A 12,405-nucleotide genomic window follows, 5' to 3' on the forward strand; every position below is an offset into this window, starting at 1 on the left:
AATCGACGACAATTTTTCGGCACCAGTGCGATCTTCAGATCGGCGCATGGGCACGACAGGCAGGCAAGTAGGGCAAATTTGTATTAAACTCATCCACAGGCAGGATAAGAGGGCTCACTGGGGTTGCATGTGTGCACAGTCAAGAATTCATTCATGAAAGTTTTTGAAACTTGCCTGTGTGATTTGCAGTACTTCAAAACGCATAACAGCTGCTTTTTCTGGACTCAATCTTCAGGTCAGCGCTCTGCAGCAAGTAATCTTTTCTGGGCCTGCAAGTTTCAGGAAGCCTTCCCTTAGCCTGGGAATGGGAGTTGAACTGTCCACTGGAGGCAGCTCCTGTGAGGAGGGAGGGCTAGAAGGGGGAGGAGGGCAGGAGTGCACATTCAGCCTCCAGGGGAGCCAATTTTGAGAGGATCGGCACAGGCACATGGGGCGCAGGGCCAAGAGGTATTCTAAGGCGGAAGGGGCTGCAGAAGACACCACTATCCTGCTGCCAGGATATAAAGGCAGCAAAGCAGCTACCTCAAAATGTCTGAGGTACAGTGCCAAAGAAGGCTCCGTCTCTCAATGGAGACGGTCAACTATACCTGTCAGATGACAGGGCCTGAGATCTCTAACTGTGTGGTGGATACCCCATGCCAGTGACTCTGAAGGTGACAGCTGCCCTCAACATCTATGTCTCTGGCTCCTTCCAGGGCTCAGTGGGTGATCTTTGCGGTTTCCCAATCAGCTGTCCACACTGTTCAGGTATGCATTGACTTTCATCCACTACCGTTGAGACCAGGTAAGTCAGACACAGCGAGCCTGACGCTTCGCAGGCATTGCTGGCTTCCCCCGTGTCCAGGGTGCAATAGACTGCACACATGTGGCCATCAAGGCGCCAGCAGGTGAGCCAGGTGCCTTCATCAACGGGAAGGGCTTCCACTCTATGAACGTGCAGATAGTGTGCGACCACAGGGTGCTGATTTGATAAGTCTGTGCAAGGTACCCAGGCAGCTCCCACAACGCCTACATCCTCAGCCATTCCCAGGTGCCGGGGCTCTTCAGTGCTCCAGCTCGGCTTGACAGATGGCTGATGGGTGATAAGGGCAATCCCCTCAGAAGGTGGCTCATGACGCCTCTCACGCCATCCAAGAACAGAAGTTGAGCGGCAGTACAATGGGAGCCACTCCTCCACAAGGGCTGTGGTGGAGAGAGCCATCAGTCTTCTCAAGATGCGCTTCCGATGCCAGAACCGTTCAGGGGACGCATTCCAGTAGCCCCCAGATCGTGTCTCGGTGATAGTGATTGCATGCTGCACTCTCCACAATCTTGCGCTGGATAAGGGGGACACAGTGGACAAGGAAGACGCCGGCGCAGTGCTGCGGCTGCAGACGATGAGTCCAGCAGTGAGTCCGAGGATGAACACGCACAGGGAAATACTGAGGGGGTGGCCGCTGACCCGGGCATACTCCAGGGAAGCAGGGACACCCGGGGAGCTTTAATCCAACGAACCTTCAGCTATCACACCACAGATGGAGCACCAGGACAAGCCTGGGCTGTAGACTCGATATTCCACACCTAAGTGCAAAATCTGCCAGGTTAGGAACAGTCACTAAGAACCTTATTAATAAAGCTGAATGTCCAACAAAGCACTCATTACACCCATGGAAACCATACACATGCAGAAGAAAAGTGGCACCCTCAGCCAAGGTACATATATGAATTTAATATGTGAAGCAAACCAACTTATTCCAAAAAAAAAGACATTAGTGTTAAAAATCAAAACAAATCATAAGGAACTCATCTCAGGCCAACACAAAAGCACCAGTGAAAAACCCATGGTGTGCTTAAGGTGCCTTATGTTTTCGTTCCAAGCTCCATCTTGGTGCTGCCCCATCGCTCGGAGTGGCATCTGAGACAGCCTGCTGACTCTGCTGAACTGTTGGCCTCGATGACCTTGGCAGTCGTCCTCTGGCCTGTGGAGCTTGTGCTAGCCCCACCTGGGAGGGAGCTGCAAGTTCCACAGCTGGCATCTCTGCAGGCATTGCAGCCTCATTGGATGTTACTGTCACTGGGAGAGGGGCAGAGGAGCTGCCACCCTCATCCGGAGCACACTGAGAGGTGCTCGCAGAGGAACCAGGCAGCTGCTGTGCCGATGTAAGGTCACCTCGGGCCTCCCTGCTCACTGTGGATGGATGGGCACCGAGCTGGGAAAGTTGATGCTCAGGCCATCTCCCACACTGGCACCAACCAGCTGAGGTCAACACCGATGTGAGGGCTTGCTGGTCCGAGCGCATCCCCAGGAAGCCCTGACAGGTCTCCTGGAGTAGCCTCTCCACGAGAGTTGCCACTTTCTCCATGGAGGATACATGGCGCTCAGACATGTGGCTCATTGCTTCGGCGATCGTCCACGTAGACTCCTCCAGCACGGAGACCAAGCCAAGCATAACCTCATGTATCTCCCCCAGATCCTCCCACACAATTCCGCGATTCCTGCACTTGCTGCATCTTTGGCGACTCTAGAGGCACATCATCAGGCACCGACTGAGCATGTGCCTGGTCCCCTGCAGTCCTCCGACTGCTGGCACCATGGGCATTCTCTGTCTCTGCCAGCTCCTCCAGCAGCTGTGAAGCGCCCTCAGCACTGTGCCCTGGGACACTAGCCAATGTTCTAATTCCCACCGAGTTGCTAGTATCTGCACTGGTGCCTGCCTCGCAGAAATGGTGTGACGCTCGTGAGACTTCAGGCCTCTCAGGTGCGAAAGGGGGTCTCTGCTGCTCCTTGTTCCTCCTCCTGGCCCTGCTCCAATGATGCTGAAAGGAATAACAAGGACAGTGAATCAGTTAATGTGGAGACAGTGATAAAGTCCATCCCTGTCCCCTGGATCATAACCAATGGTCAATCCATGTTACAAAAGTAAATCAATTAACATTCAGCAGTGCTATGACTGTTTGGAGAATAATGCTGACCTCACTACTGGGCATAAATACCTGGCCGTGGAACCCCAGCCTCACCAACACCAGTGGACCTGGGCACATGGCACTTCTCCAGATCCAGGGCCTCCTGCTCGAACCGGCTAAGAATGGTGATCTGCGCCTAGCCACCACCAGTCCTCACATGCTCTGCCATGTTATGAGCATTCTTCTCCTGAAAATGAGACACAAGCATTGATTAGTGCAAATTGCACATGGACTCTCTTCGCACACGACCCACCCCAACCAGAGTGTGACATATCAGGGCTCCAGTGCTTCCTCACACCGTTGCTGCCGAACAGTCACACAAAGAAGCTCGGCCTGCTTCTCCCCCCCGACCCTTGGACACTTGCTGCCTACTTCACATTAGGCGCCACACGGTATATCCTTCCATGGCATGGAGGTGCAAGCACATGGAGCACAGAGGGCAGCAGACGGTTCGTTATCACACCATCTTGAAGCTCTCTCCCAGCATGTCATCACCCTGACTTGGACATGTCCTGGAGTCCAAACATAGCACCTAGGTGCAGCTCCTCCAGGTTGCCCCCAAACCAGTCATGTGGGACCCAGTGTAACACATGCTGCAGCGGCAAAACACATCTCTTCATCACCATCTCAGGCTGACCTCGGCATGGGCTGTATCTGCTTGCCCACCCAGCAAAGGACAAATACCGTTAATGATTCAATGCACACTCAGACTTGGGGGGGCTGGCAGGGGTTGGTGGTGGTGGGCGGTGGTGACAGCAGGGGGGTAAGCCGACCTGCTGGGCTAAATGGCCAATGCTAACATGGTACTCATCCTGCCAGAGCGCAACAAGTCATTGAAGTGCTCACGACACTGGCTCCAGGTACGTCACACCATGTTGTGGGAGCTCACCACCTCCTAGGCACATTTCATCATGTTGGGGGCCTCCTCCTCCCATCCTGGGAAACCAGCACCTCCCGCCGTGCTGCCACCTCCGAGGAGAGCAGCAAGGCAGTCATCTGAAAAACGAGGGGCACACTGGCCCCCCGCCCTACCCTCCAGCCTGGCCTGTCCTGTCCCACTGCCCTATCCTCCAGCCTGGCCTGCTCTGCTGGCCTACCCTCCAGACTGGCCTGCTCACCAGAAGCCCTCTGGTGAGCCCTTCCACTTGCCATGGTGAGCAGCCTTGCAAGGGCTGCCAGTGCTTCATATAAAGAGGCTGCCATTGGACCCAGCGGACAGTGCTTTCTGCCGCCGCCCACCCACTCCTGCTACCCTTGGGAGTCGCACATTACGCTGGGCGGGCCGGAATTGGCTGGCCTGCGTAATATGGCGGCGTGGACTCGGCCGTGGGCGGCGATCGGGCCCGCCCCCGCTTGGCACCTCAACACTCACACCCCCCCTCCCCCCGCCAACCAGAAAATTCAGCCCTATGTTTGTGAATATGCAAATGATTTAGCAGAAACATGTGGACTTTTGAGCACATTTTAGTCAAAATTTCCCAGCTGCACCCAAGGTAGAAGCTTCATCCTCTAGTATTCTGCATAAATAAGACTAAATTTATTCATTAAAATTCTACTTTAATAGTTTCTTAAAATTTGATATAAAACTGACCTGAAATCATCATCAACTCTCTTAAAGCGTCCCTGTTCTTTAGGGAGAGCTCCACGACCAAATATTGGCTCTAGATAAACCCATTTCCTTTGAATTTGATTTAAATTGTGTAGGTATTCATCAAGATCCACTAATCTAGTTTCCCAAATGGACACTTTATCCTCAAATCCCTTATAGTAGGGGGAGTCCTTCAGGGTCTGAAGTAGGCACTGGTTATCTCCAACCTGGTTAACAATGTCTTTCCAATCTTTAATCAGCTTGATTGTTATTTTCTGGCTATCCTGATAATCAGTCATCATAAAGATTGATGCAGCACCCCACAGGTCAAGCTCCCGCAATGCTTCTCTAATGGAGACTTCCCCTTGTGCTCGACTGTTGAGTTCCTGAAAGAAAAGTTACAAACACAACTGATCAATTAATTCAAACATGTCAATCAATTACAAGTGCTTTAGCAAAACTGACAAATAACAAGATAATAAAAGCAAAAAACTGCTGATGCTGGAAATCCAAAACAAAAACAAAAATACCTGGAAAAACTCAGCAGGTCTGGCAGCATCTACGGAGACGAACATAGTTAACGTTTTAAGTCCGTATAACTCTTCAACAGAACTAAGGAAAAATAGAAAAGAGGTGAAGTATAGCTGGTTTAAGGCGGGGTGGGACAGGTAGAGATGAATAGAGGGCCAGTTGATAGGTGGAGATGACCAAGAGATGTCATAGACAAAAGGACAAAGAGGTGTTGAAGCTGGTGATATTATCTAAGGAATGTGATAATAAAGGTACAGATAGCCCTAGTGGGGATGGGATGGGCGGAAAGGATCGAAATAGGCTAAAAGTTAGAGATAAAACAACGGATGGAAATACATTTAAAAATAATGCAAATAGGTGGGAAAAGGAAAATCTATATAAATTATTGGGAAAAGGGGGGATCGGAAAGAGGGTGGGGATGGAGGAGAGAGTTCATGATCTAAAATTGTTGAACTCAATATTCAGTCCAGAAGGCTGAAAGTGCCTAGTCGGAAGATGAGGTGCTGTTCCTCCAGTTTGCGTTGAGCTTCACTGGAACAATGCAGCAGGCCAAGGACGGACATATGGGCATGAGAGCAGGGTGAAGTGTTGAAATTGAGGGAAGTGCAAGTGAAATACTGCTTCACTTGAAAGGAGTGTTTGGGCCCTTGGACAGTGAGGAGAGGGGAAGTAAAGGGGCAGGTGTTGCACCTTCTGCGGTTGCACACCCACAGAAGGTGCAACACCTGCCCCTTTACTTCCCCCCTCCTCACCGTCCAAGGACCCAAACACTCCTTTCAAGTGAAGCAGCATTTCACCTGCACTTCCCTCAATTTAGTCTACTGCATTTGCTGCTCCCAATGCGGTTTCCTTTACATTGGAGACACCAAACGCAGACTGGGTGACTGCTTTGCGGAACACCTTTGTTCTGTCCGCAAGCATGACCCAGACCTCCCTGTCGCTTGCCATTTCAACACTCCACCTGCTCTCATGCCCACATGTCCGTCCTTGGCTTGTTGCATTGTTCCAATGAAGCTCAACGCAAACTGGAGGAACAGCACCTCATCTTCTGACTAGGCACTTCACAGCCTTCGGGACTGAATATTGAGTTCAACAATTTTAAATCATGAACTCTCTCCTCCATCCTCACCCCCTTTCCGATCCCCGCTTTTTCCAATAATTTATGTAGATTTTTCTTTTCCCACTTATTTCCATTATTTTTAAATGTATTTCCATCCATTGTTTTATCTCTACCTTTTAGCCTATTTCGATCCCTTCCCCCCACCCCACCCACACTAGAGCTATCTGTACCTTTATTATCACATTCCTTAGATAATATCACCAACTTCAACACCTCTTTGTCCTTTTGTCAATGACATCTCTTGGTTATCTCCACCTATCACTGGCCCTCTACCCAGCTCTACCTGTCCCTTCCAACCCCCCCACCTCCGCCTCCCCCACCCCCCACCCTTAAACCAGCTTATATTTCACCTCTTTTCTATTTTTACTTAGTTCTGTTGAAGAGTCATATGGACTCGAAACGTTAACTGTGCTCCTCTCTGCAGATGCTGCCAGACCTGCTGAGATTTTCCAGGTATTTTTGTTTTTGTTTTTGACAAATAACAAGAACAGCTTGAAATACGATGGCATATTCAATTATCGAAAAATAAAACATTTTTAAAATCTGAGTAAGTAAACAACTATTGGCAACTAATAGTTGATGAAGGAAAGTCATTGGCATTTCATTGGTAGAATTAATATCTTAATTAAAACAATTAATTTAAAAGACAAGGATATAGATCTTACGTTATAGCTTAGTGCAACTCTCATACAATTACAATAGCTGAGTCAGGGGATTTGATTCTTTATGATAATCAGAGCACTACAATATGCAACATAGAATGTATTATTATATGACTGACTTGGTAGTAAATATTATGGTTAAAATCTTGGACTGAATGAGCCTTAAACTTGTAATGGTAAAAAGGTTTTTGCTTTAGGTCTTCATGTACAGAGGTACAAAAATAAACTGTGTTTGTACAATTTACTTTTAGATTGAAGTCAGTGCTGTTTTAGAAACAACAGCAAGTAGTTAGTGAGGAAATCTGTAAAAAAAAAAAATTATTTATTTCACCACAGCTACTGTTAATGTTGAGGGCACAGCAGAGAAATCAACAAAACAGAAAAACAAAAGGAAACAGAAGAGAAGAAAGTGTAACCAGCGTTGGAAGTAGATGCAGAGCAGGAAGGAGGATAGATCAGATAGCATGGTTAAATTAATGAAAAATTTAATGGGATAAACTGGGGGGCAAGCACATAGTGAGTAATGTGCGAGCTGAGAAATGGACTCTGCATTTTTCTTGAGCATGAATAAACCAAGAAAAGTGTGGAAATCATTTAACTGTTTTCATCTTTTGGGAACTCGCTTGCACTCAGCTGTACACAAAAACGCATAAAAATTGTGTGGCAATGCAGCAAAAACATCAGTTTTTCCTGATACGTTCAAAAACGCAATAAGGCTTATGAAAAAAACTATTAACTGTTTAAAAGTTGTCTAATTTAATTCACAGCTACGTTATTTTAAAGTTACCAGTAGTAACCATTAGGTCATACTTTTAGGTCTGAAGATTTTGCTACTATGACATCTGCCACTATTAACAAGTCCCCGAATTGCAATTTCTCAATTGTGGTGCCTCTTGGCATGCCGAGCAGACGAAACAGGTCCAGCCAGTGATCCTGGGAGAGATGATCTCCACGGACATACTTCAGAACAGGGACTAATGTCTGTGAAAAGAGAAAAACAGCTAAAATCAATACCGACCTTTCAACCCAAAACATTGCAGTATTTTTATTATGTGAAGCTATAGAAAAGTTTCCTGATTTCTAAAAATATAAAAGTTATGTAAACTGAAGAAATCTACCATTGATTATAGTAGGCTTGGAGATCAGAATTTAAACATTTACTTGTCTATATTGTTACAATTATGAGGATTATAAGATTGTTATGTTTTGGAAAGGTGTCTTCAATTTAAGGTAAATGGAGGGGGTCATGTGACATGTTCTGACATCTGCTCTGCAACAGGCCTGGGGCCTTTGAAGATCAAAGGGAGGCTCAGATTGCATTGGTGTGAGGCATTAAGGGTTGGAGACAATGGCAGCAATCGCGAAGTCCACAATGGGTAGATTCTGAGTCTCCCAACGTCCTGGAAAGGAATTAAGTCTCAGGCTGTAAATAGTGGTACTGTAAACTGTCTATTTACTTCCAAAATAAAAGAGAGTTGGTGTCAAGAACTAATCAGCATTTCCACCTGAATGAAAAACTAATGTGTTTCACAATGCAATAGGGAAGAATGCAGAGGAAGCTATTTTTGAGATCAGGTTACAGGCTTCCCTACAAATCAATTAATATCGTATACCAACAGCAGTTTTTGTGTGGTTAGCAAAGAGAAGAGGCTGATTGGTTTTGTGAATTATCACAAGCAGATGCAGGAAGGAAAAGTTCTCTAGTCAAACAGATATGTCCAGCATCCATTGAAAGGTTTTGGGAGATTCATCCTGGCATGGCCAAAGGGTTGGAATAATCGGGACAAGCTTTACTGCTGGGAGTGGATTTAGGAAACACTCCAAAAACTAAGGGAAGTGCCTAGAGGCAGTCACTCAAAATAACTACTCCGCAAAACAGGGAAGTGCAAGCCCATTGGAAGTTAGGAGCAACTGTGGGCTGTTTGCTACAAGTCTGTAATTCTATAGAGAGGGCAACACGTGATAAATACAATAAAGCCCCACCATACGTGGGGGTTATGTTCCTGTGAAACCTTGCAAACGGCGAAATCACAAACAATGAATATGTTTTTCAATGGGACTCAATTAGATAGGTTCCAGCAAATTGTGTTTCAGTACCTATAAATGACAGATAGGAGATTTCAAAATTGTGCAGGCTGCACCTCAGCTCCCAGGATAATAATCATTTGACCAAACAAAATGCCTCGATTGCCACTCTTTTTTAAAAAAATAGAGCATAGGCAAGAAGCCGAGCCACTGTGTCACCTCTGGATCGGGAAGCTTCTTCCCACCTGATCAACACACACACAATGCCCCAGTGAAAGAGAGAGGGAGAAAGAACACAGATGATCAAAAATTGTTCATGCGATGGGCGATGCCGTGTGCAAAGTGCAAAGCGTGGATAAGTGAAGACACGAACAACGAAGTCACAAAAGGCGGGACTTAGCTGTAGAAAAGAGGAACATTCCTTTCTGTAGTTTAAGTTTGAAGTTGCCAATGAAAAAAGTGTGTTTAGTGAATAGTTTTAATAATTTATTGCAGCAGAGATTTTCAAACATAAAATCCTGTTGTGTCATCCTTTTCAGTTATTAACTGGAAGTTCAAATTTATTTTTAAATGTTAACTGCGTCTATGGGGGTCATAATAAAATTTAAACAAAATTTAAGTAAAATGCTTGAAGTTCCCTGAAAATATCAAAATTGCATTACAAGATCTTTTTTGGGATTTTTTGTGCCCATCAAGGTGAAAGATATGAATTGCTCAGGAAAAGAGAACTTTGCGTTTTGGTGACCCAGGGCTGAATTTAATGAGTGGGGGGGAGGCAAGGGGCTTATTGCTCACCGTCCCCCAAGGAGGAAAGTGCCACTCAAGCCCATGCTCAACAAGGCTACCCCACACCGATAAAGCACTGCAAATGGCATGTACAGGTGAGAATGGGACTTCCGCCCCTCAGCGGAAACTGTAATTCTGTAGAGAATGCAATGCATGATAAGCATAAAAGAGGAACGTTCAATCAGATTGGCCGGCATCTCCAGCAATCCCAACAATGCCAGAACTCAATAGTGGGCTCTGCTGGGACTGCAAGTAGGTCCCAGGATGAAGTTAACAATGGATCCCAGAGTGAGGCAAGCCAGGGTGCTCGACAGGGAGGGATTGGGGAGCCTAGGAAGGGGGGCAACAGCAGTTAAGGAGGGTGGGTTTTGGATGCCAAATGGGGACACCCCCACAAAGGACATACCCCCTTTCCTTCATGCCTTTTAAGCAGTTTGCTTAAAAAAAACAGCCGACATACTCCCATCTGCCGACCCACGCCAACCATTTTATGATGTGGGCAGCGTAATATTCAGGTCAATTGCCTTGGTAACAAGCTCAACTGCCCTCTACTTATTTATTTAAAAATGGTGGGTGGGCTGATGATTTTTGTGCCCGCCTGTGTACCATATTATGTGGACCAAGTCCGGGGTGGGAAGGAAGGCAGTGGGCTAGTCACCCGTCATATTTTACATGCCCCCCTGCCAAAGATACACCCGGCAGAGTACCATAAAATCTAGCACCCCCCCCCCACCCCCGTCTCGGTATCGCTCAGCCAAAGTTAAGTATAACATGGCTTGATGCAAAACAAAGTTCTGTCCCAACAATGTATTTCAGATACCACTTTGATATATTACCCAGTGTGCCTGCAGGACATTTCTCCATTTCCCACACCAGTCATCCTCTGGGCTTTAAAGGGCAATCGCCATATTAGGAGTAGAAATCAGGTCATAGTTGTGAAAGACCACATCTGACCTGCTATACCATCTAGTCCCTAGATCACCACTTCTAGGTCTGATCATACTTGAGAAGCAATTCACCTTGTATCTATCAACATCTTTCTGCAGTTTGACAGTTATTGTTGTTTGTTCATTTCTCTTTCTCAGCTTATCGAACCACATCAATAAAAAATCTTCAAAAATGTAGGTCTTACTCCTGTGAAAATCAACATACAACTTAGATTAAAGAAATCTTCAGTAACAAAAATAAACAATTAATATTACTGTTGAAGTGGCAGTAAAGAGCTTACAGTAAATTAAATGAAATAAAAATTTTAGAACAGCTAACTTATGAACCTGCTTATCTGCTAACATGCAACTCATGGAATTAGTTTTACCAAATCTTGAGTTCTTTAAAATGAACAAAAAGGGTGGAATCCTCCCAGATTTGCAAAGTGCAGTAGTGGGCCTGAAAAAGACATTTTACCTGCTGGCCGTAATGGTGGTTTTTCGCACCGTATATTCCCACCTTATAAATTATGAAATCATGGGAAACGCCGGATCACTGGCGGACGGCCTCTGATTTGTCTGCCACACCGTTACCTTGCCACTGCTTCACATTGGGCACCATATTTAAAATGCAGCCCCGCGCACAGTTCTGAACGCTTGCATTCCAGGACTGCTCCAGTGAGGGCATGGCTCCAAAAGGCAACAAGAGCGTAGCCCCCCCGATTGAGTGTCGTGTCCCTGGGACGCCTTCTGGATACCATGGGGGCCTGCCAATGTCCTCTGCCCCCGCTCTGGCCACAGAAGGCCCAGTCTCACCACTCTGGCTTGGGAGGCGGTGGCAGAGGTGGTCAGTGCCAAGGCTGCACACAAGAGGTTAGCCATCCAGTGCAGTAAACGGATGAATGAACTCATCCGTGCCGCCAGGGTAAGTCAAACATCTATCAATCTCAACTCTCACACTCAAGTACATCACACATTCACTGGAATCTCACTCACTGCCAGCTAAAGGAGGCATGGCGGCTCTCCCTCACACATCCTCACATCTCCCTCTGGCCTCAGCTCCTCTGAAGATAGTCTCCTTATCCTGTCCATGGCTCCACTCAGCACACAGGCACGCCTGGCATCCTTCTCATTTGGCTTGGTATGCGCCTTGCTCTGACATTCTCCATCTGTCTTCATGCAGGACAAGATCACACACAATCAACAGAAGAGGTCTTAGACAGGGGTTGGCGCGCTGGACATCAAGGTCCTCATTCCGTCCAAGACTCAGGCATTAGATCAGGCCAGAGAAGATGTGGATCATTCCTGCAGAGACGGTGATGTTGGTGGCAAACGCACACACACACACAGACACGTGAGGATCCTGCACCACATCATCCCTCTCTCAGCGCTACCGAGTCCACTGTTCTGTGTTCAACATGGCTGCCAAGCACTAAATCTCCACTTTCTGTCCTAGGGACATCTGGCACGTTACCCTCAAGCAACCTTGACCCCGACCCCAGCACCAAGAACACCTCGGATGAGAACCGAGGGCAACAACGTTGAAGACCCAACGCAGCACTCACCCACACCCTCCACCAGCGCAGCAACACATACCTCACTGGGACCTAGATGTAGAGCAGTCTCAGATCACAATCTGGTGCGCACAGCACAGAATCTGTTCCATAGCAGGTGGAGACAGGGGCATCCTTGGTCGCCGGCACTCAGAGGATTGCTGAAGGCAAGGAATCTGCTGAGTCTGTTTCAGGTGCTGGGCCTCTGGATTCAGTCCTCAATCAGTTGTTGGAGCTGCAAAAACAATCACAGGAACATCAGGAGGGGATG

The 12,405-nt window shown here is 47.1% G+C and overlaps 1 protein-coding gene across 1 annotated transcript in view; it reads right to left on the reverse strand.

Moving 5' to 3' along the window:
* Positions 1–12,405, reverse strand: part of LOC121284081 (cytoplasmic dynein 2 heavy chain 1) — a 770,821-nt gene that overhangs the window by 669,611 nt on the left and 88,805 nt on the right. The window contains exons 25-27 of the mRNA XM_041199129.1: positions 10,675–10,789; positions 7,655–7,825; positions 4,535–4,917 (exon numbers count right to left, since the gene is read on the reverse strand). Coding sequence (XP_041055063.1) covers positions 4,535–4,917; positions 7,655–7,825; positions 10,675–10,789 — 669 coding nt within the window. The remainder of the gene's footprint in view (positions 1–4,534; positions 4,918–7,654; positions 7,826–10,674; positions 10,790–12,405) is intronic.

This window comes from Carcharodon carcharias, chromosome 11, assembly GCF_017639515.1.
Source record: "Carcharodon carcharias isolate sCarCar2 chromosome 11, sCarCar2.pri, whole genome shotgun sequence".
In the NCBI taxonomy this organism is placed as follows: domain Eukaryota; kingdom Metazoa; phylum Chordata; class Chondrichthyes; order Lamniformes; family Lamnidae; genus Carcharodon; species Carcharodon carcharias.